The sequence below is a fragment of the Diaphorina citri genome, unplaced genomic scaffold, assembly GCF_000475195.1.
Source record: "Diaphorina citri unplaced genomic scaffold, Diaci psyllid genome assembly version 1.1 scaffold1375, whole genome shotgun sequence".
NCBI lineage: Eukaryota > Metazoa > Arthropoda > Insecta > Hemiptera > Psyllidae > Diaphorina > Diaphorina citri.
In genome coordinates this window covers 10,950-32,047 of record NW_007378801.1, presented here as the reverse complement: position 1 = coordinate 32,047, position 21,098 = coordinate 10,950, and the positions used below count along the sequence as shown (strand labels likewise).

The following is a 21,098-nucleotide window of genomic DNA, read 5'->3' as shown; positions in this document are numbered from 1 at the left end:
TCTACAACAAAACCATGTGTTAATAACGCTTTATAAGGCGCAGATTTATTTAATATAATAGAAGTTAATAAAGATGAATGAAACCAACCACGATGTTGATCTGATCCCTCTAAATATAAATCAGCTGGAAATATTAATTGTTTTTTATGTGAACCACGAATAACAGTTTGATGAGTAATTCCAGAATCAAACCAAACATCTAAAGTATCATTACTTTTTTTATAATTTACCGCATCATCTCCTAAAAATTCTTTAATATCTAAATTTTGCCATATTTCAATTCCATTAAGTTCTATTTTTTTAGCAATTAACTCAATTAATTCCAATGTTTTTGGATGTAATTTTCCGCTTTTTTTATGAATAAAAAATGCTATTGGAACTCCCCAATGTCTTTGACGTGAAATAGTCCAATCTGGCCTATTTAATATCATGCTCTTTAATCTATCCTTTCCCCAGGAAGGAAAAAATTTAATTTTATTAATAGCTGTTATAGCGGATTCTCTTAAAGATTTTTTTTCATTTTTAGGAATTTTATCCATATTAATAAACCACTGTAATGTAGTACGATAAATAATTGGTGTTTTATGTCGCCAACAATGCATATAACTATGTTCAAACATTTCAATATTGAATAAAGTTTTACTTTTCTTTAAATAGGAGCAAATTAATTTTGAAGCTTTCCAAATAGACATACCGCCAAATAATGGTAAAGTAGATATAAAATTTCCATCATCCATAACTGGATTAATAATATCACTATCTTTCATATTTTGTTTTTTAAAAATTAAAAAATCTTCAATACCATAGGCAGGGGCAGAATGTACAATACCAGTACCACTATCAACAGTAATATAATCACCTAAATAAATTGGAGATAATCTATTATAATTTATATCAATATTTGATAACGGATGAAAAAAATTTATTTTGCTGAGTTTAATTCCCTTACAAATCCCAATAATATTTCCTTTGAATCCAAATTTTTTTAAACAACTTTTTACTAAATTAAAAGCCAAAATTAATAATAAAGGAGGATCATTTTTTATATGCACTAAAGCATAATCAAATTCCGGGTGTACATGTAATGCTTGATTAGCAGGAATAGTCCATGGTGTACTAGTCCAAATTACTATATATCCTTTTCCGCTTGGAAGATTTTTTAAATTAAAAATACTTTTTATTTTTTCTGGTTCAGAAAAACTAAAACCAACATAAATTGAAAAATCATATTTTTTTTTATATTCTATTTCCGCTTCTGCTAATGCAGATTTACAATCAAAACACCAATTAACAGGTTTTAATCCATGATAAACATAACCTTTTTTAAAAATAATACCAAATGCACGTAATTCATTTGCTTCATTTAAAAAATCCATAGTTTTATATGAATTATCCCACTCTCCTAATATACCAAGCCTCATAAAATCCATTTTTTGTTGTTCAATTTTTTCATAAGCTAAGGCTCTTGCTTTATTTTGAATTTCAATTGGAGATAAATTTTTACCATATAATTTTTCAATTTGAATTTCTATAGGCATACCATGACAATCATAACCAGGTACATATTGAGCATCAAAACCATCCATATTATAAAATTTAACAATTATATCTTTTAAGATCTTATTAACTGCATGTCCAATATGGATATCTCCATTAGCATATGGAGGACCATCATGTAAAATAAATTTTGGTCGATTAATAGATGCTTTTCTAATTTGATGATATATTTTTTTTTCTTGCCATTTTTTTATCCATCCTGGTTCACGTTTTGATAATTCCCCTCGCATTGGAAATATTGTATTAATTATATTTATTGGATATTTATTTTTTATATTTTTTTGTTTATTTTTTTTAATAAAAATTAGTGCATTATTATTTTTTTCTTTCATAATTAAATTAATTTAATTAGTATATGTATTATTTAATTAATTACCTTAATAAATTTTGTAACTTTAATATTATTCTTAAAAAAATTTTAAAACTATATTTCTCCTTAAAACTACATTTCTCCCCATACACCATTTAATATCGCTAAAGCAACTAAACTAGCAGTTTCAGTTCGTAATATACGTTTCCCTAATGATAATATAATTACTCCACATTCATATGCTAAATTTTCTTCTTTTTCAGTAAAACCACCTTCCGGACCAATTAATAATTCCACTTCTTGTGGACTTTGATTATTTGCCCAGCATGATAATTTTTTTCTCCCTCTAGGAGAGAGTAATATTCTTGCACAAGAAATTTTAGATATTAACCAATTATTAAAATAAATATTAGGAGCTAAAACAGGTAATATATTTCTTCCGCTCTGTTCTGTGGCAGAAATTATTATATTTTTCCAACGAATTCTTTTTTTTATAATACGCTCATTATTTAATTGAATTATACAACGATTTGTTATAATTGGTTGTATAATTTTCACACCAAGCTCCACCGATTTTTCAATAATTAAATCAAATTTACGATTTTCAGGTAATGCTTGAACTAATGTAATTGTATATGGTAATTCAATTTCACGAAATAAAAAAGAAATTATTTGAATCAAAATTTTTTTTTTAATTGATATTAATTTAGCAATATATTCACCACCAAAACCATTAAACAAGATAATTGTATTTTTATATTTTACACGTAATACATTTAAATGATTTACAATATTGTCAGGTAAATATAAATATTGACCAATTATAAATGGAATAGGATAATAAAAACGTAACATTTTTATACTTCAAAATTTATCATTAATAATTTAAATTAAGTTAAAAAAATGTTTTAATTAATACTTTATACTTTTATTTTTTACAAAATTACGACGTTTAATGAAAAATGATTTTAATAATTTTTCACATTGTTTTTGCATAACTCCACCAGTCAATATAGTATGATGATTTAATTTTTTTTCCTGAAACAAATTAATAATAGAACCACAAGCTCCTGTTTTAAAAGAAGGAGTTCCATAAATAATTTCACCTAATCTTACATGAATAATTGCTCCAGCACACATCGCACAAGGCTCTAAAGTTACATATATTTTATAATTTTTAGAAAAACGATAATTATTTAATAGTTTAGAAGCCATTCTTAGTGCTATAATCTCAGCATGAGCAGTTGGATCATTTCGAGTAATTTGTTGATTATATCCATATGAAATTACTAAATTATTTTTAACTAATACCGCTCCAACCGGTACTTCTCCGGCTATCAAAGCAAGCTTAGCTTGCAATAAAGCAAGTCTCATAAATTTAATAGAATTCATTAATTTTTTATATTTTTTAAAAAAATATTTTTTTAATCTTAAAATAAGAATATAATAATATAATAAAATTTTTAAAAAATTTAGGAATAAAGGCGCGTAGCTCAGATGGTTAGAGTCCTACCTTGACATGGTAGAGGTCGTTGGTTCGAATCCAATCGCGCCTATTTTTTTTAAAATTTCTTTTAATTACACTCATTCAACATTAAATAATTTATAAAAATTATCACTAGTATATTTTCCAATTTCAGTTACAGAGGTATTGCGAAAATTTGCAATAAATTTTGCTATATCATATAAAAAAGCAGGTTCATTAACTTTACCCCTATGAGGAATTGGAGAAAGATACGGAGAATCAGTTTCAATTAACATATTTTTTAATGAAATCGACCCCATTACTTTTTGCAATATTTTAGAATTTTTGAACGTAACAATACCTGAAAAAGAAATATAAAAACCTAGTTCTATTATTTCTCTTGCTACATCTAAAGACTCTGTAAAACAATGTATTTAATACCCCACTACCTACCCATATCAGAAGATAAGGATACTATTTTTTCTAAATTAGTTCTTCTAAGTTTTTATTATACTTTGGATGTATTCCGATTGAGGCGTAAATATTAGAATAGTCATGTGTTAAGGAAAGAATTTTTGAATAAATCTGTTAGGTTAACCGATGCACATAATATTTTGTTTACCATTTTCTTTCCATGTTTTTTAATACTTCTGGTAAACGTGTATATAGTTCATTAAAATTAATATGACAATGAGAATCAATAAGCATGAATTATTTATTGTATATTAATATATGCGGAAGTGGACGGGATTTGAACCCGCGACCCCCGGCGTGACAGGCGGTATTCTAACCGACGGAACTACCACTCCTTATTTATTTTACAATTTTTTTAAATATAAAACAAGTTCCAAGCTTCTTGGTTATGAAAAGAACTTGAACTCCCGAATCTTACGCCTTGTAAAAGGCGTCATTCTACCTAACTGAGCTAAACACTCTTGAATATTATTTTAAATTTTATTTTAAAGTATTTTTGATTTTTTCCACGTTTAAATTTGGAGTTTAGTTTTATTTATTTTTCTATTTTAGAGATTGAATAAAAATATATATGCAAATATATAATATTTTATTATAATTTTTTCTATATTGAAATTCGTTATTTTGGTTCGATGAATTTTTAATGTAAATTAAAATAGTTAAATATTATTGTAAAATGATGAATTAAAGATTATTAAAATTTTACCATAAAATAATTATAAATATTTCTACAAATTTAATAAAATCAATTCTAATCAATTCTTAAATAATTTGATTATATTATATTATATAAATTATCTTGATAAAAAAAATTAGTTAATATTTTATTTGCGAATGCATTAGCACCAAGAGTAATATTCAGATTATTCTGCTGGAATCTTCTGTTGTATTTTAATATCACATGAAATTATTATATTTATAATCCAAATATTTTTTTATTTTTTCAATATTTTTTAGAATCAGTTAATGTATTTATATTGATTAATTTTTATTAAAATGGATATTATTAATATTTTTTTCATATTTTTTAAAAAAATTTTATTAATTATTAAAAATTAATATTATTTACCAATTAATTGATTTTTTGTTTTTTAATTCTTTATTTAATATTATTTCCCTTCTAAATCGTTTTCTGCTATACCATCTTTAATGCTTATAATTGGGATATTTGTTGTGCATAATGAAATTAATAAATTTATCATTTGAATTGAATTTAATTTTAAATTTTCATTTAATTGGTAAAAATTATTTTATAATATTTATTAAGAAGAAAATCTAAACCATTGCTATTTGTTTTCCTGCTTCGTACCCAGATTTTTAATTGCTTGTAAAATATATTTTACTATTTTTTCTGTTTTTTCTAAATTTTTGTGATCATATGAAAATTTATTTTTTATATTTTTTTTATAAAAAGTATTTTTTTGAATATTTTAATTACTTTAATTCCATAATGAATCGCTTCTTAAAACTAGAAGCTCCAATTGGAATGATCATAAATTCTTTTAATTCCCAATTCATTAAAACATACTTTTATTATTAGTATTAGTAATGCCAAATATTGGAACAGGTGATACTGATTTCTCTGCTTCCGCTATATATAACGATATAATGGTAGGCCAAGTTCATTAGACGAAGCTTTAGCGATTGCAATTGAAACAGAAAGTAATGCATTTTTTATAAATTGTGATTTATTTTTACTTAAATTAGTTAAAGTATAATCTAAAAAAAATTGTTCATTAGAAGAAAAACCCATAATAGCTTCAGAAATTTCTGTGGTTAATATATTTACAAGATTCTAATGTTTCATTTTTTTTTATTAAAAATTTGGATGATATAGATGCGCGACCTAAAATACCGGATTCTAATAATATATCCGCATTCATATAGCAGGTAAAACCTTGTCAATGCTATAATTTCTTTTCTCAATAATATCTACAATTGCACTTCATCTAATTTTCCTAAGGCTTTATGGAAATAAAAATATTTTTATGAAATAGTAAGTAGATTAAATTAATGATTAATATATTTTGTATTAATAAAAAATTTTTTATATATATATGTGAAAAATAATTTATATTTATGTGTAACGATTATTATATAATTAACTATAAATTTCTAATTGATATCCATTAATATTTATATAAACGCTTTTAGTAAAATATTATACGCTTTATTAATTAGTTCTTATCATTTCTATACGATACTTTAGTAAAGTTATCTATAATTACAATTTGATAATATCTAATGTTACGAATGCACACCATACTCAGACCATTGATTAGAATTTGAAGCAACATTTATGTGTTCTAAGTGATTCTTCAATATATTAAGCTCAAATACCTAATTATGCCATATATTTTTGTGAGCAGAAAATCTCATTAAATTAATTTTATAAGTAAAATTCTGAATATTAATATCAATCCCAAATAGTTCATATTTTGCTGAATCACTTTAATGAAAAATAATCACCTTTTATTTATATAATTCATACAATACTCTTAAATAGTTTGTAACATTGCAATAAATCTTTATATAACACAACTTAACAGATACTGATATTGTCATGAAAATATATCTCGTCTTACTGCTTCAGATAATTTATCCCGTGATTACCTCAGGTGTATAAATAAGTATACATATTAGAAATGATCCGGAATTCTTAAGATTTTAATTCATCAAGTACAGTCGTTTTTATCAGATAGCGACTGAATAAAAAGATTAATTGCTTATCGTTTGTGTAAAATGTAGCATTTAACTTTAATCTCCGAATTGTAAATAATCAAAATAGCTAGTATGCAACCGAAGTACACAAGAATCTCATTATTAGCCAATAGTCCATGGATTTAGAGTGTATCAATTTCCTAAGCATATTATTTTGTATATCTGCTTGTCCATAGACTATAAAAGGAAAGGGAAATGCAGCGTGATAATTGGTATTCCTCGAATTGATACGTAAAAATTAGATCAACCTGAAATCATTGGTTTTTATGCTGCTAAACGTAAACAATTTCACGTCTTAAAGCTAAAAAATTAGCACACGAAAATGTCCCGTATTATTTGAGGCGCCTTTACATTTGAATTATTAAATATTATTGCTCGTTAATATCTGGTAATTCTCTTATAGTAAATCTACTTTTTTAGTTGATTCATTAGGAAAAAAAAATATTTAGCTCAACATATTTCAAATCATAGAAGATCCTCATATTTAGGTTCCATATTGGTTATTCTTCATTTGATGAAGGGTTAAAAACTCAAAAACGCCTAGTAAGTTAAAAATGGTATAATTCCAAGGATAATTTTTTGTCAACTTATTCAGACCACAAAAAAACTTGGATTGAAAACTACTGGAAAATTCTGGAAGGAGCACATCATTTAAATTATTATTTCTAATAAAACTAAATCATCAAGATAATTTAAAAAGAAATGTTTAAAAAAAATGAATACGCGGACTTTTGGTTATCAGAATTAATGGGTGATGGTATATAATTAATATTACGGGGATTATTCAAAAGGAGCATTTGGTTATTGGATTGAAAATGGAAAAATTCAATATTCTGTAGAAGAAATTACAATTTCTGGTAAATTAACAAAATATGTTTAAACAAATTGTTGCTATTGGTAGTGATGTTTTAACAAAGAAAAACTCTAATACTAGTGGCTCAATTTAAATTGAAAATATGATTATTGCTGGAAAATAATACTAATTAAATAAAAATAAAATAAAAATTTTATTCACATTATACAAATAATACAAAAATATTTTTATAATTAAATATAATAAAATTAAAAAAATATAAATTAACATATATTTATTATTTTATGAGAGTAAAATTTTTTTGTAAAAAAAATTGGTTTACCAAGATTATTAATTATTGGTTGTGGAAATATTGGTATACGTTTATTAAATTTATTGCATAAACGTTTTCGTATATTTGCGGTTACTAAAAATTTAAAAATTTTTTTTAAATTACGTTCTTTGGGAGTAATACCGATTTTGATTGATTTAGGTGATTATAAAAGTTTAAAAAGATTAAAAAAAATAGCAAATATTATTATTTTTCTTGCCCCACCTTTTTCAAAGGATATTTTATGATAAAGGTAGTCGAAATTTATTTTCTGTTTTTAATAAAAATTCAATTTTAATGTATATTAGTACTACAGGTGTTTATGGTAATTGTAATAGTGATTTTATTGATGAAACTAGATTAGTTAATCCATGTACTGAACGGGCTAAGCGTAGAATTGATGCAGAACAAATATGGAAAAATATGGGCTCGTTTTTTAAAAAATAAATTAATAATTTTACGTGTTCCAGGTATATATTCCGAAGTCTAGACTTCCGTTAGAGCGTTTAAAGAATAAAATAGGAGCATTAGTAGAGTCAGAAGATGTATTTACTAATCATATTCACGCTAATGATTTAGCAAGATTGATTATATTTGCTATAAATAGAAGGTTTATCATTAAGAGTGTATAATACTGTAGACGATAGTAATTTAAAAATGGCTGATTATTTTGATAAAATATCTAATTTATTTAAATTACCCAAATCTCCAAGATTTTCTTATTTTGAATTAAAAAATCAAAAAAAACGTATCATCATTTTTATTATCATTTATGTCAGAATCAAGACGTATACATAATAAAAAAGAATTAAAAAGAATTAAAATTCATATTTAATTATTCAGATATTAATGATTTCTTTATCAAGAATAAGAGTATTTTAAAAAATGATGATTAAAAAAATATAGGCGCCTGCCTTACTGGAATCGAACCAGTAACCTATGCCTTAGAAGGGCATTGCTCTATCCGGTTAAGCTAAAGGCAGAAAATAATAATTTTTCTTGAAGAATACTATTTATACAAGTATAAATATTTTTTTATATTTTTATTTTCTTTAAAAATTTAGTTTTAAAAATAAAATTATTTTTTTATACTCCCTGACCTGGGCTCGAACCAGGGACCTGCGGATTAACAGTCCGTCTTCCGATCTATTATATTTTGAATTTTCACTAAAAATTATAATCTTGTCAAGATAATATATTTTTTAAAAATATTATCTCTATATATTTTTTAATGATGCTTTATGATAATAAATATTGCACAAAAATTATTTTATTATCATCTAAATAATTTGAATAAATTATTAATAATAAATTTTTTTATTAAATTTAATATAAGTGACATTAAAAATAAATAAAAATTTTAATATTAAACTAGTGTCATGTACAGAGTTTTTATTTGTAAAAGAATACAAGAAGTTTTTTACTATTTTTATTTAATAAATTTACTATTACTGATTGATTATAAATAAGTCTATCAATTTAATATTTTTCAGAAATTTGTACATATTTTAAAAGTGGAGTAATATGATTACATCATGATAAACTTTCACTCTAAAATTATTTTTAATATATTTTTATCTGCATTAATTTTTTTAAAACTACCAAAAATTTTATTGTTTAAAGAATGTTTAATAAAATAAAAATAATTTTAATTTTGAAAAAATATCATTTTTATTTTTTAAATTTAATATTAAAAATCAAAAGTAACAATGTATTTTTTGATTGTATTTTAAGTGTACAATTAATATTTAATAGTTTTAAAATTTTTATAAAAACTATAAAATATCGAAAATATATATATAATTAAATTTTAAAAATTTAACTATTTTATAAAAACTATATATACATGAATTCTGAAATTAAAAACAATTTTTTATTTAATGAATATAAAATAAAAAATCTTCCAATATATATGGATTATTCAGCTACTACACCAATTGATCCTCGTGTTGTTGATAAAATGATTCCATATCTTCGTGTTCAATTTGGTAACCCTGCTTCGCGTAATCATATATATGGTTGGACAGCAGAAAAAGCAATAGAAAAAGCTCGTAATGAAGTTGCTCAATTAATTTATGCCGACCCAAGAGAAATTATATGGACTTCTGGTGCAACAGAGAGTAATAATTTAGCCATTAAAGGTGCTGCTCATTTTTATAAAAAAAGAGGAAAACATATTATTACAGTACAAACTGAACATAAGTCTGTACTTGATTCAATTAGAAAACTTGAGAATGATGGTTTTAGAGTTACTTATTTAAAACCTAAGAATAACGGATTAATTACTCTTTCTCAATTAGAGGAGAAGATTTGTTCTGACACTATTTTAGTTTCTGTTATGTTGGTTAATAATGAAATTGGAGTGATACAACCTATTTTAGAGATTGGTGAATTATGTAGATCAAAAGGTGTTATTTTTCATTGCGATGCAGCACAAGCTGTTGGAAAAATTGATATTAATATTCAAAATTATAAAGTTGATTTAATGAGTTTTTCTGCGCACAAAATATATGGACCTAAAGGTATTGGAGCTTTATATATACGAAGAAACCCTAGAACTCGTATAGAAGCTCAAATTCATGGAGGTGGTCATGAGTATGGTTTGCGTTCGGGAACATTAGCTACTCATCAAATTGTAGGAATGGGTGAAGCATTTCGTTTGGCGCGTATAGAAATGAAAGAAGAATTAAAGCGTATATTATTTTTACAAAAGCGTTTATATAATGGATTAATGGAATCTATTGAAGAAATTTATATTAATGGTGATATGAATAATCGTATTCCCCATAATTTAAATATTAGTTTTAATTTTATAGAGGGTGAATCGCTTTTGATGGCAATAAAAGATATTGCTGTTTCATCTGGATCAGCATGTACTTCAGCAAGTTTAGAGCCATCTTATGTGTTGCGAGCATTAGGATGTAATGATGAATTAGCTCATAGTTCAATAAGATTTACCATTGGCCGTTTTACTACTGAAAAAGAAATTGATTTTACTATTAAATTATTAAAAATGAAAGTTAAAAAATTACGCGAATTATCTCCTTTGTGGGATATGCATAAAGAAGGAATCGATCTTAATACAATTAAATGGGCTATTCATTAACATAATTAAAGGTATTAATTTTAATACAATTTTTAGTTTAATTTCTTTAAAAGTAAAGAATTTTTATTTTTTATAAAGGAATTTTTTATGTCTTACTCAGAAAAAGTATTAGATCATTATGAAAATCCACGTAATGTTGGTGTATTTGAAAAAAATGATAATACAGTGGGAACTGGAATGGTTGGCGCTCCAGCTTGTGGTGATGTAATGAAATTACAAATTAAAGTTAATAAAAATGGAGTAATTACTGATGCTAAATTTAAAACTTATGGATGCGGTTCAGCTATCGCCTCTTCATCTTTAGTTACAGAATGGGTTAAAGGTAAAACATTAGATGAAGCGATGTCAATAAAAAATACTGATATTGCAGAGGAATTGGTGCTTCCTCCATTAAAAATACATTGTTCTATTTTAGCTGAAGATGCAATTAAATTGGCTATAGAATCTTATAAAGATAAACAAAAAAATATAAAAAATAAATAATTTAATTTTTATAAAAATGGAAATTAAGGTTACTAAAAAAGCAGCAAAATATATTAATAAATATATACAAAAGAGAGGAAAGGGTATTGGTTTACGATTAGGTGTTTATAATCGTGGTTGCTCTGGTCTTTCTTATAAATTAGAATATGTAGATGAAAAAAGAAAAGAAGATCAAGTATTTAAATTAAATGGTGTACAAATATTTATTAATGAAAAAGATCTTTTATATTTTAATGGTATAGAATTAGATTTTGAATTTGATGGATTGAATAAGGGATTTAAATTTAAAAATCCAAATATTAAAAATAAATGTGGTTGCGGGAAAAGTTTTCAAATTTAAAAATATTTTTATTATTTTTATTCATTGATAAGTAATTAAACATGAAAAATTATTTTGATTTTTTTAATTTACCTAAATGTTTTAATATTGATATGGATTTACTTGATAAAATTTATTACAATTTTCAAAAAAAAATACATCCAGATAATTTTATTCAAAAATCAAAAATTGATCAAGATGCTTCAGTTAAATTATCTACATATTTAAATAAAGCATATTCAATATTAAAAGATCCATTTCTTAGATCTATTTATTTGTGTAAATTAAATGGAATTGATTTAAATACTAAATTAAATCTTAATTTTTCGCATGATTTTTTAGAACAACAAATGAAATGGCGAGAAACTCTTAGTATAATAAAAAATAAAAAAGATAAAGGTAAGTTAGAAATTTTGTCAAAAAAAATACGTAAAATAAGTAAAAAAGAAATGAGAATTATAGAAAATTTTATTAATAAAAATCAGTATAATTCTGCAATATTAAATATACACAAATTAATGTTCTTAAAAAAATTTAATATTGAAATTAATAATGCATTTATGTTAATGAATATAACTCAATAATATAGTGAAATATAGTTAAATTTATGGCATTACTTCAAATCTCAGAACCTGATGATATATCAGTTAAAAATAAATGCGTTTCAATTGGAATTGATTTTGGAACTACTAATTCATTAGTAGCAATAGTTCGAAACAATATTCCAGAAGTATTAAAAGATAAGTATGGTTATTTTCTTATACCATCAATTGTCCGTTATCTTCCTGATGGAAAAATATATGTTGGGAAAAAAGCCAAAATAACACAAAATATTGATCCAAAAAATACTATTTCTTCTATTAAACGTTTTATAGCGCGTGATTTAAAAAATATTAATACAAATAGTTTTCCTTATGATTTTCAAAATAAATTTGGAATGTTACATATTAAAACTATTTCTGGAATAAAAAGTCCAATTGAAATATCAGCTCAAATTTTTATTACTTTAAAAAAGATAGCTGAAAATGCTGTTAATAATAGAATATTTGGAGCGGTTATTACTGTCCCCGCTTATTTTAATGATATTCAAAGACAATTTACCAAAAATGCTGCAAAATTAGCAGGATTAAATGTATTACGTTTGTTAAATGAACCAACTTCTGCTGCTATAGCTTATAAATTAGATAAAAATATTTTTGAAGGTATTTTTGCTGTATATGATCTTGGTGGTGGGACTTTTGATATTTCAATTTTAAAATTTAAGAATGGTGTATTTAAAGTTTTATCTGTTGGGGGTGATTCAAATCTTGGTGGAGATGATTTTGATTATTGTTTGTTTTCTTGGATTGTAAAAAATGCTTTCTTAAAAAAATTATCGTATAAAGATGTTAATATCTTAATGATCAAGTCTCGTGAAATTAAAGAATTATTATCATATCAATCTAGTGTTAAATTAAATGTTAAATTAAGTGATAAAAAAATAGTTAATATAACTATTGATATGAAACAATTTTTTACAATAACACAGCATTTGGTTAATAGGACTATTTTACTTTCTAGCAAAGCATTAATGGATGCTAACTTAACCATTAAAGATATTAATAATGTTATATTAGTTGGTGGTTCTACTCGTATGAAGCATATTCATGAAGGAGTTAGTAATTTTTTTAAAACTACTTTATTAACAAGTATAGATCCAGATAAAGCTGTAGTATTTGGTGCAGCAATTCAAGCTAATTTTTTATCCGGAAATCGAGGTATTGATGATAATTTTCTTTTACTGGATGTAATTCCCTTATCTTTAGGTATTGAAACTATTGGTGGTTTAGTAGAAAAAATTATTTTTCGAAATACTACTATTCCATGTTCTTATTCTGGTGAATTTACAACATTTAAAGACAATCAAACTGCAATAGCTATTAAAGTGGTTCAAGGTGAAGATGAATTAGTTAAAAATTGTCAGGTTTTGGCAAATTTTGAGTTGCGCGATATTCCTCCTATGCCGGCTGGTAGAGCTCGTATAAAAGTAACTTATCAAGTTGATGCGGATGGTTTATTATCGATTTTTGCATACGAAAAGATATCTGGAAAAAAAAAATTTATTACTATTAAACCGTTTTATAATATGAATTTAGATGAGATAAAAAGTAATTTAAAAGATAAATAATTATTATATTAAAAATTTAATAAAAATTAAAAATAGAATTTTGAAAAAGTAAAATTTTATAGTAACATATTTGTAAAAATGTTTTTTATTTTAATAGCGATATATTGTTATAAATAAAAGTAAAAAATATCAAAAAATAAAAAGATTAAATTTAATATTTTCAATAATAAACTTTTAAAAAATAAATTTGTATGCCACAAGTTATTGTTTTACCTCATCCTGTTCTTTGTGAAGATGGTGCGATTTTTAATGAAAATTCTGGTATCTCTTTATGTGATGCGTTATTAAAAAATTCAATTTTTATTGAGCATGCATGCGAAAAATCTTGTGCATGTGCTACTTGCCATGTAATTATTAGAGAAGGTTTTAATGAAATAAATAAAGCTAATGAAGTAGAAGAAGATATGTTAAATAAAGCATGGGGTCTAGAAGAAAATTCAAGATTATCTTGTCAGGTAATATTAGGATCATCAGATTTAACTATTGAAATTCCACGATATACAATAAATCAAGTTAAATAAAATTATTTTTAAAAATAAAATTTTTCTAATTATACATTTATTTTTTTTAAATATATAAAATTTTTATTATGGCTGGACATAGTAAATGGGCTAACATAAAAAGAAAAAAATTAATAGTTGATGCTAAACGAGGTAAAATATGTACTCGTATCATGAGAGAATTAAGAGTTGCTATTAATTTTGGTAATAATCCTGATACTAATATAAAATTACGTTTAGCTATTGAAAAAGCTTTAGACGCTAATATACCTAAAAATAATATTTTTCGCGCTATTCAAAAAAATAATAGCAATATTAAAAATGAGAATATAAATTATATAGAAGTTCGATACGAAGGTTATAGTGTTAATGGAGCGGCTATAATAGTTGATTGTATTACTAATAATCGTATGCGTACAGTATCTAATATACGTAATATTTTTAATAAAAATGGGGGAAATTTAAGTAAAGAAGGATCAGTGTTATTTATGTTCAAACATTGTGGCCAATTGTTATTTTTACCTAATACAAAAAAAAATACTCTATTAGATTTGGCTTTAGAAAAGGGTGCTGAAGATTTTTTAATAGATAAAGATAATAAAATTACAATAATTACATCGCCTTCAAAATTTATAGAAATAAAAAATTCATTAGAAATGACTGGATTTAAAGCAGAATCTTCTGGTATTGTAATGAGACCATATACAAATATTGTATTTAAAGATGGTGAAGCTATTAAATTACAAAAACTTTTAAATGAGTTAAAAAAATTACATGATGTGAAAAAAGTTTATACTAATGCTTTAATTTTTGATTAAAAAATAAAAATATTTAAAAATTTAGTGCTTAACTAAAATTACGAAATATTATTTAAATTAAAATTATTATATTTTGTATAACGTTATTAGTTATAAAAATTTATTAATTGTTTTATTAATTAATTAAATCTAATTTAAATTTACGTTATTTAAATAAAACTTTTACTAATTTTTTATTTATTTCCATGTTGTATTACGAATTTTATTGGTAGGATTATATTGATTTTTTTGTATTTATATAGTAATTGGATTTACTTGCTGAAGTAAGTATAATCTGGACTATTTATAATTTTTGGTATTTTTATTAATTTTGTATTCTAAAAGTTGAATAATATATAAATATTTCAGATATATTGGTTTTTTAAAGGATATGATTTTTTTATTATTATTTTAGCAAAAATAATTCTTCCGATCTATTATATTTTGAATTTTCACTAAAAATTATAATCTTGTCAAGATAATATATTTTTTAAAAATATTATCTCTATATATTTTTTAATGATGCTTTATGATAATAAATATTGCACAAAAATTATTTTATTATCATCTAAATAATTTGAATAAATTATTAATAATAAATTTTTTTATTAAATTTAATATAAGTGACATTAAAAATAAATAAAAATTTTAATATTAAACTAGTGTCATGTACAGAGTTTTTATTTGTAAAAGAATACAAGAAGTTTTTTACTATTTTTATTTAATAAATTTACTATTACTGATTGATTATAAATAAGTCTATCAATTTAATATTTTTCAGAAATTTGTACATATTTTAAAAGTGGAGTAATATGATTACATCATGATAAACTTTCACTCTAAAATTATTTTTAATATATTTTTATCTGCATTAATTTTTTTAAAACTACCAAAAATTTTATTGTTTAAAGAATGTTTAATAAAATAAAAATAATTTTAATTTTGAAAAAATATCATTTTTATTTTTTAAATTTAATATTAAAAATCAAAAGTAACAATGTATTTTTTGATTGTATTTTAAGTGTACAATTAATATTTAATAGTTTTAAAATTTTTATAAAAACTATAAAATATCGAAAATATATATATAATTAAATTTTAAAAATTTAACTATTTTATAAAAACTATATATACATGAATTCTGAAATTAAAAACAATTTTTTATTTAATGAATATAAAATAAAAAATCTTCCAATATATATGGATTATTCAGCTACTACACCAATTGATCCTCGTGTTGTTGATAAAATGATTCCATATCTTCGTGTTCAATTTGGTAACCCTGCTTCGCGTAATCATATATATGGTTGGACAGCAGAAAAAGCAATAGAAAAAGCTCGTAATGAAGTTGCTCAATTAATTTATGCCGACCCAAGAGAAATTATATGGACTTCTGGTGCAACAGAGAGTAATAATTTAGCCATTAAAGGTGCTGCTCATTTTTATAAAAAAAGAGGAAAACATATTATTACAGTACAAACTGAACATAAGTCTGTACTTGATTCAATTAGAAAACTTGAGAATGATGGTTTTAGAGTTACTTATTTAAAACCTAAGAATAACGGATTAATTACTCTTTCTCAATTAGAGGAGAAGATTTGTTCTGACACTATTTTAGTTTCTGTTATGTTGGTTAATAATGAAATTGGAGTGATACAACCTATTTTAGAGATTGGTGAATTATGTAGATCAAAAGGTGTTATTTTTCATTGCGATGCAGCACAAGCTGTTGGAAAAATTGATATTAATATTCAAAATTATAAAGTTGATTTAATGAGTTTTTCTGCGCACAAAATATATGGACCTAAAGGTATTGGAGCTTTATATATACGAAGAAACCCTAGAACTCGTATAGAAGCTCAAATTCATGGAGGTGGTCATGAGTATGGTTTGCGTTCGGGAACATTAGCTACTCATCAAATTGTAGGAATGGGTGAAGCATTTCGTTTGGCGCGTATAGAAATGAAAGAAGAATTAAAGCGTATATTATTTTTACAAAAGCGTTTATATAATGGATTAATGGAATCTATTGAAGAAATTTATATTAATGGTGATATGAATAATCGTATTCCCCATAATTTAAATATTAGTTTTAATTTTATAGAGGGTGAATCGCTTTTGATGGCAATAAAAGATATTGCTGTTTCATCTGGATCAGCATGTACTTCAGCAAGTTTAGAGCCATCTTATGTGTTGCGAGCATTAGGATGTAATGATGAATTAGCTCATAGTTCAATAAGATTTACCATTGGCCGTTTTACTACTGAAAAAGAAATTGATTTTACTATTAAATTATTAAAAATGAAAGTTAAAAAATTACGCGAATTATCTCCTTTGTGGGATATGCATAAAGAAGGAATCGATCTTAATACAATTAAATGGGCTATTCATTAACATAATTAAAGGTATTAATTTTAATACAATTTTTAGTTTAATTTCTTTAAAAGTAAAGAATTTTTATTTTTTATAAAGGAATTTTTTATGTCTTACTCAGAAAAAGTATTAGATCATTATGAAAATCCACGTAATGTTGGTGTATTTGAAAAAAATGATAATACAGTGGGAACTGGAATGGTTGGCGCTCCAGCTTGTGGTGATGTAATGAAATTACAAATTAAAGTTAATAAAAATGGAGTAATTACTGATGCTAAATTTAAAACTTATGGATGCGGTTCAGCTATCGCCTCTTCATCTTTAGTTACAGAATGGGTTAAAGGTAAAACATTAGATGAAGCGATGTCAATAAAAAATACTGATATTGCAGAGGAATTGGTGCTTCCTCCATTAAAAATACATTGTTCTATTTTAGCTGAAGATGCAATTAAATTGGCTATAGAATCTTATAAAGATAAACAAAAAAATATAAAAAATAAATAATTTAATTTTTATAAAAATGGAAATTAAGGTTACTAAAAAAGCAGCAAAATATATTAATAAATATATACAAAAGAGAGGAAAGGGTATTGGTTTACGATTAGGTGTTTATAATCGTGGTTGCTCTGGTCTTTCTTATAAATTAGAATATGTAGATGAAAAAAGAAAAGAAGATCAAGTATTTAAATTAAATGGTGTACAAATATTTATTAATGAAAAAGATCTTTTATATTTTAATGGTATAGAATTAGATTTTGAATTTGATGGATTGAATAAGGGATTTAAATTTAAAAATCCAAATATTAAAAATAAATGTGGTTGCGGGAAAAGTTTTCAAATTTAAAAATATTTTTATTATTTTTATTCATTGATAAGTAATTAAACATGAAAAATTATTTTGATTTTTTTAATTTACCTAAATGTTTTAATATTGATATGGATTTACTTGATAAAATTTATTACAATTTTCAAAAAAAAATACATCCAGATAATTTTATTCAAAAATCAAAAATTGATCAAGATGCTTCAGTTAAATTATCTACATATTTAAATAAAGCATATTCAATATTAAAAGATCCATTTCTTAGATCTATTTATTTGTGTAAATTAAATGGAATTGATTTAAATACTAAATTAAATCTTAATTTTTCGCATGATTTTTTAGAACAACAAATGAAATGGCGAGAAACTCTTAGTATAATAAAAAATAAAAAAGATAAAGGTAAGTTAGAAATTTTGTCAAAAAAAATACGTAAAATAAGTAAAAAAGAAATGAGAATTATAGAAAATTTTATTAATAAAAATCAGTATAATTCTGCAATATTAAATATACACAAATTAATGTTCTTAAAAAAATTTAATATTGAAATTAATAATGCATTTATGTTAATGAATATAACTCAATAATATAGTGAAATATAGTTAAATTTATGGCATTACTTCAAATCTCAGAACCTGATGATATATCAGTTAAAAATAAATGCGTTTCAATTGGAATTGATTTTGGAACTACTAATTCATTAGTAGCAATAGTTCGAAACAATATTCCAGAAGTATTAAAAGATAAGTATGGTTATTTTCTTATACCATCAATTGTCCGTTATCTTCCTGATGGAAAAATATATGTTGGGAAAAAAGCCAAAATAACACAAAATATTGATCCAAAAAATACTATTTCTTCTATTAAACGTTTTATAGCGCGTGATTTAAAAAATATTAATACAAATAGTTTTCCTTATGATTTTCAAAATAAATTTGGAATGTTACATATTAAAACTATTTCTGGAATAAAAAGTCCAATTGAAATATCAGCTCAAATTTTTATTACTTTAAAAAAGATAGCTGAAAATGCTGTTAATAATAGAATATTTGGAGCGGTTATTACTGTCCCCGCTTATTTTAATGATATTCAAAGACAATTTACCAAAAATGCTGCAAAATTAGCAGGATTAAATGTATTACGTTTGTTAAATGAACCAACTTCTGCTGCTATAGCTTATAAATTAGATAAAAATATTTTTGAAGGTATTTTTGCTGTATATGATCTTGGTGGTGGGACTTTTGATATTTCAATTTTAAAATTTAAGAATGGTGTATTTAAAGTTTTATCTGTTGGGGGTGATTCAAATCTTGGTGGAGATGATTTTGATTATTGTTTGTTTTCTTGGATTGTAAAAAATGCTTTCTTAAAAAAATTATCGTATAAAGATGTTAATATCTTAATGATCAAGTCTCGTGAAATTAAAGAATTATTATCATATCAATCTAGTGTTAAATTAAATGTTAAATTAAGTGATAAAAAAATAGTTAATATAACTATTGATATGAAACAATTTTTTACAATAACACAGCATTTGGTTAATAGGACTATTTTACTTTCTAGCAAAGCATTAATGGATGCTAACTTAACCATTAAAGATATTAATAATGTTATATTAGTTGGTGGTTCTACTCGTATGAAGCATATTCATGAAGGAGTTAGTAATTTTTTTAAAACTACTTTATTAACAAGTATAGATCCAGATAAAGCTGTAGTATTTGGTGCAGCAATTCAAGCTAATTTTTTATCCGGAAATCGAGGTATTGATGATAATTTTCTTTTACTGGATGTAATTCCCTTATCTTTAGGTATTGAAACTATTGGTGGTTTAGTAGAAAAAATTATTTTTCGAAATACTACTATTCCATGTTCTTATTCTGGTGAATTTACAACATTTAAAGACAATCAAACTGCAATAGCTATTAAAGTGGTTCAAGGTGAAGATGAATTAGTTAAAAATTGTCAGGTTTTGGCAAATTTTGAGTTGCGCGATATTCCTCCTATGCCGGCTGGTAGAGCTCGTATAAAAGTAACTTATCAAGTTGATGCGGATGGTTTATTATCGATTTTTGCATACGAAAAGATATCTGGAAAAAAAAAATTTATTACTATTAAACCGTTTTATAATATGAATTTAGATGAGATAAAAAGTAATTTAAAAGATAAATAATTATTATATTAAAAATTTAATAAAAATTAAAAATAGAATTTTGAAAAAGTAAAATTTTATAGTAACATATTTGTAAAAATGTTTTTTATTTTAATAGCGATATATTGTTATAAATAAAAGTAAAAAATATCAAAAAATAAAAAGATTAAATTTAATATTTTCAATAATAAACTTTTAAAAAATAAATTTGTATGCCACAAGTTATTGTTTTACCTCATCCTGTTCTTTGTGAAGATGGTGCGATTTTTAATGAAAATTCTGGTATCTCTTTATGTGATGCGTTATTAAAAAATTCAATTTTTATTGAGCATGCATGCGAAAAATCTTGTGCATGTGCTACTTGCCATGTAATTATTAGAGAAGGTTTTAATGAAATAAATAAAGCTAATGAAGTAGAAGAAGATATGTTAAATAAAGCATGGGGTCTAGAAGAAAATTCAAGATTATCTTGTCAGGTAATATTAGGATCATCAGATTTAACTATTGAAATTCCACGATATACAATAAATCAAGTTAAATAAAATTATTTTTAAAAATAAAATTTTTCTAATTATACATTTATTTTTTTTAAATATATAAAATTTTTATTATGGCTGGACATAGTAAATGGGCTAACATAAAAAGAAAAAAATTAATAGTTGATGCTAAACGAGGTAAAATATGTACTCGTATCATGAGAGAATTAAGAGTTGCTATTAATTTTGGTAATAAG

The 21,098-nt window shown here is 23.7% G+C and overlaps 2 protein-coding genes and 3 non-coding genes across 5 annotated transcripts; 3 read left to right on the top strand and 2 right to left on the bottom strand.

The window, feature by feature from the left end:
* Window positions 1-3,349: 3,349 nt before the first annotated feature.
* On the top strand, window positions 3,350-3,423 carry Trnav-gac. The gene has a single exon. It is a non-coding gene; the product is annotated as a tRNA-Val (tRNA).
* Window positions 3,424-4,068: 645 nt separating this feature from the next.
* On the bottom strand, window positions 4,069-4,141 carry Trnad-guc. Its single transcript has one exon. It is a non-coding gene; the product is annotated as a tRNA-Asp (tRNA).
* A 4,419-nt stretch (window positions 4,142-8,560) lies between these two features.
* Window positions 8,561-8,634, bottom strand: Trnar-ucu. Its single transcript has one exon. It is a non-coding gene; the product is annotated as a tRNA-Arg (tRNA).
* A 2,606-nt stretch (window positions 8,635-11,240) lies between these two features.
* LOC108253208 (chaperone protein HscA homolog) lies at window positions 11,241-13,742 on the top strand. Its single transcript, XM_017446744.2, has one exon. The coding sequence runs from the start codon at window positions 12,167-12,169 to the stop codon at window positions 13,724-13,726; it is 1,560 nt and encodes a 519-aa protein (XP_017302233.1). The 5' UTR covers window positions 11,241-12,166; the 3' UTR covers window positions 13,727-13,742.
* Window positions 13,743-17,900: 4,158 nt separating this feature from the next.
* On the top strand, window positions 17,901-20,402 carry LOC108253207 (chaperone protein HscA homolog). Its single transcript, XM_017446743.2, has one exon. It carries the CDS (start codon window positions 18,827-18,829, stop codon window positions 20,384-20,386), a length of 1,560 nt encoding a protein of 519 aa, XP_017302232.1. The 5' UTR covers window positions 17,901-18,826; the 3' UTR covers window positions 20,387-20,402.
* The last annotated feature ends 696 nt before the right edge of the window (window positions 20,403-21,098 follow it).

Excerpts from the sequence above, each read along its gene's own strand:
- LOC108253208 (XM_017446744.2), top strand. The coding sequence starts at position 12,167 with ATGGCATTACTTCAAATCTCAGAACCTGATGATATATCAGTTAAAAAT.
- LOC108253207 (XM_017446743.2), top strand. The coding sequence starts at position 18,827 with ATGGCATTACTTCAAATCTCAGAACCTGATGATATATCAGTTAAAAAT.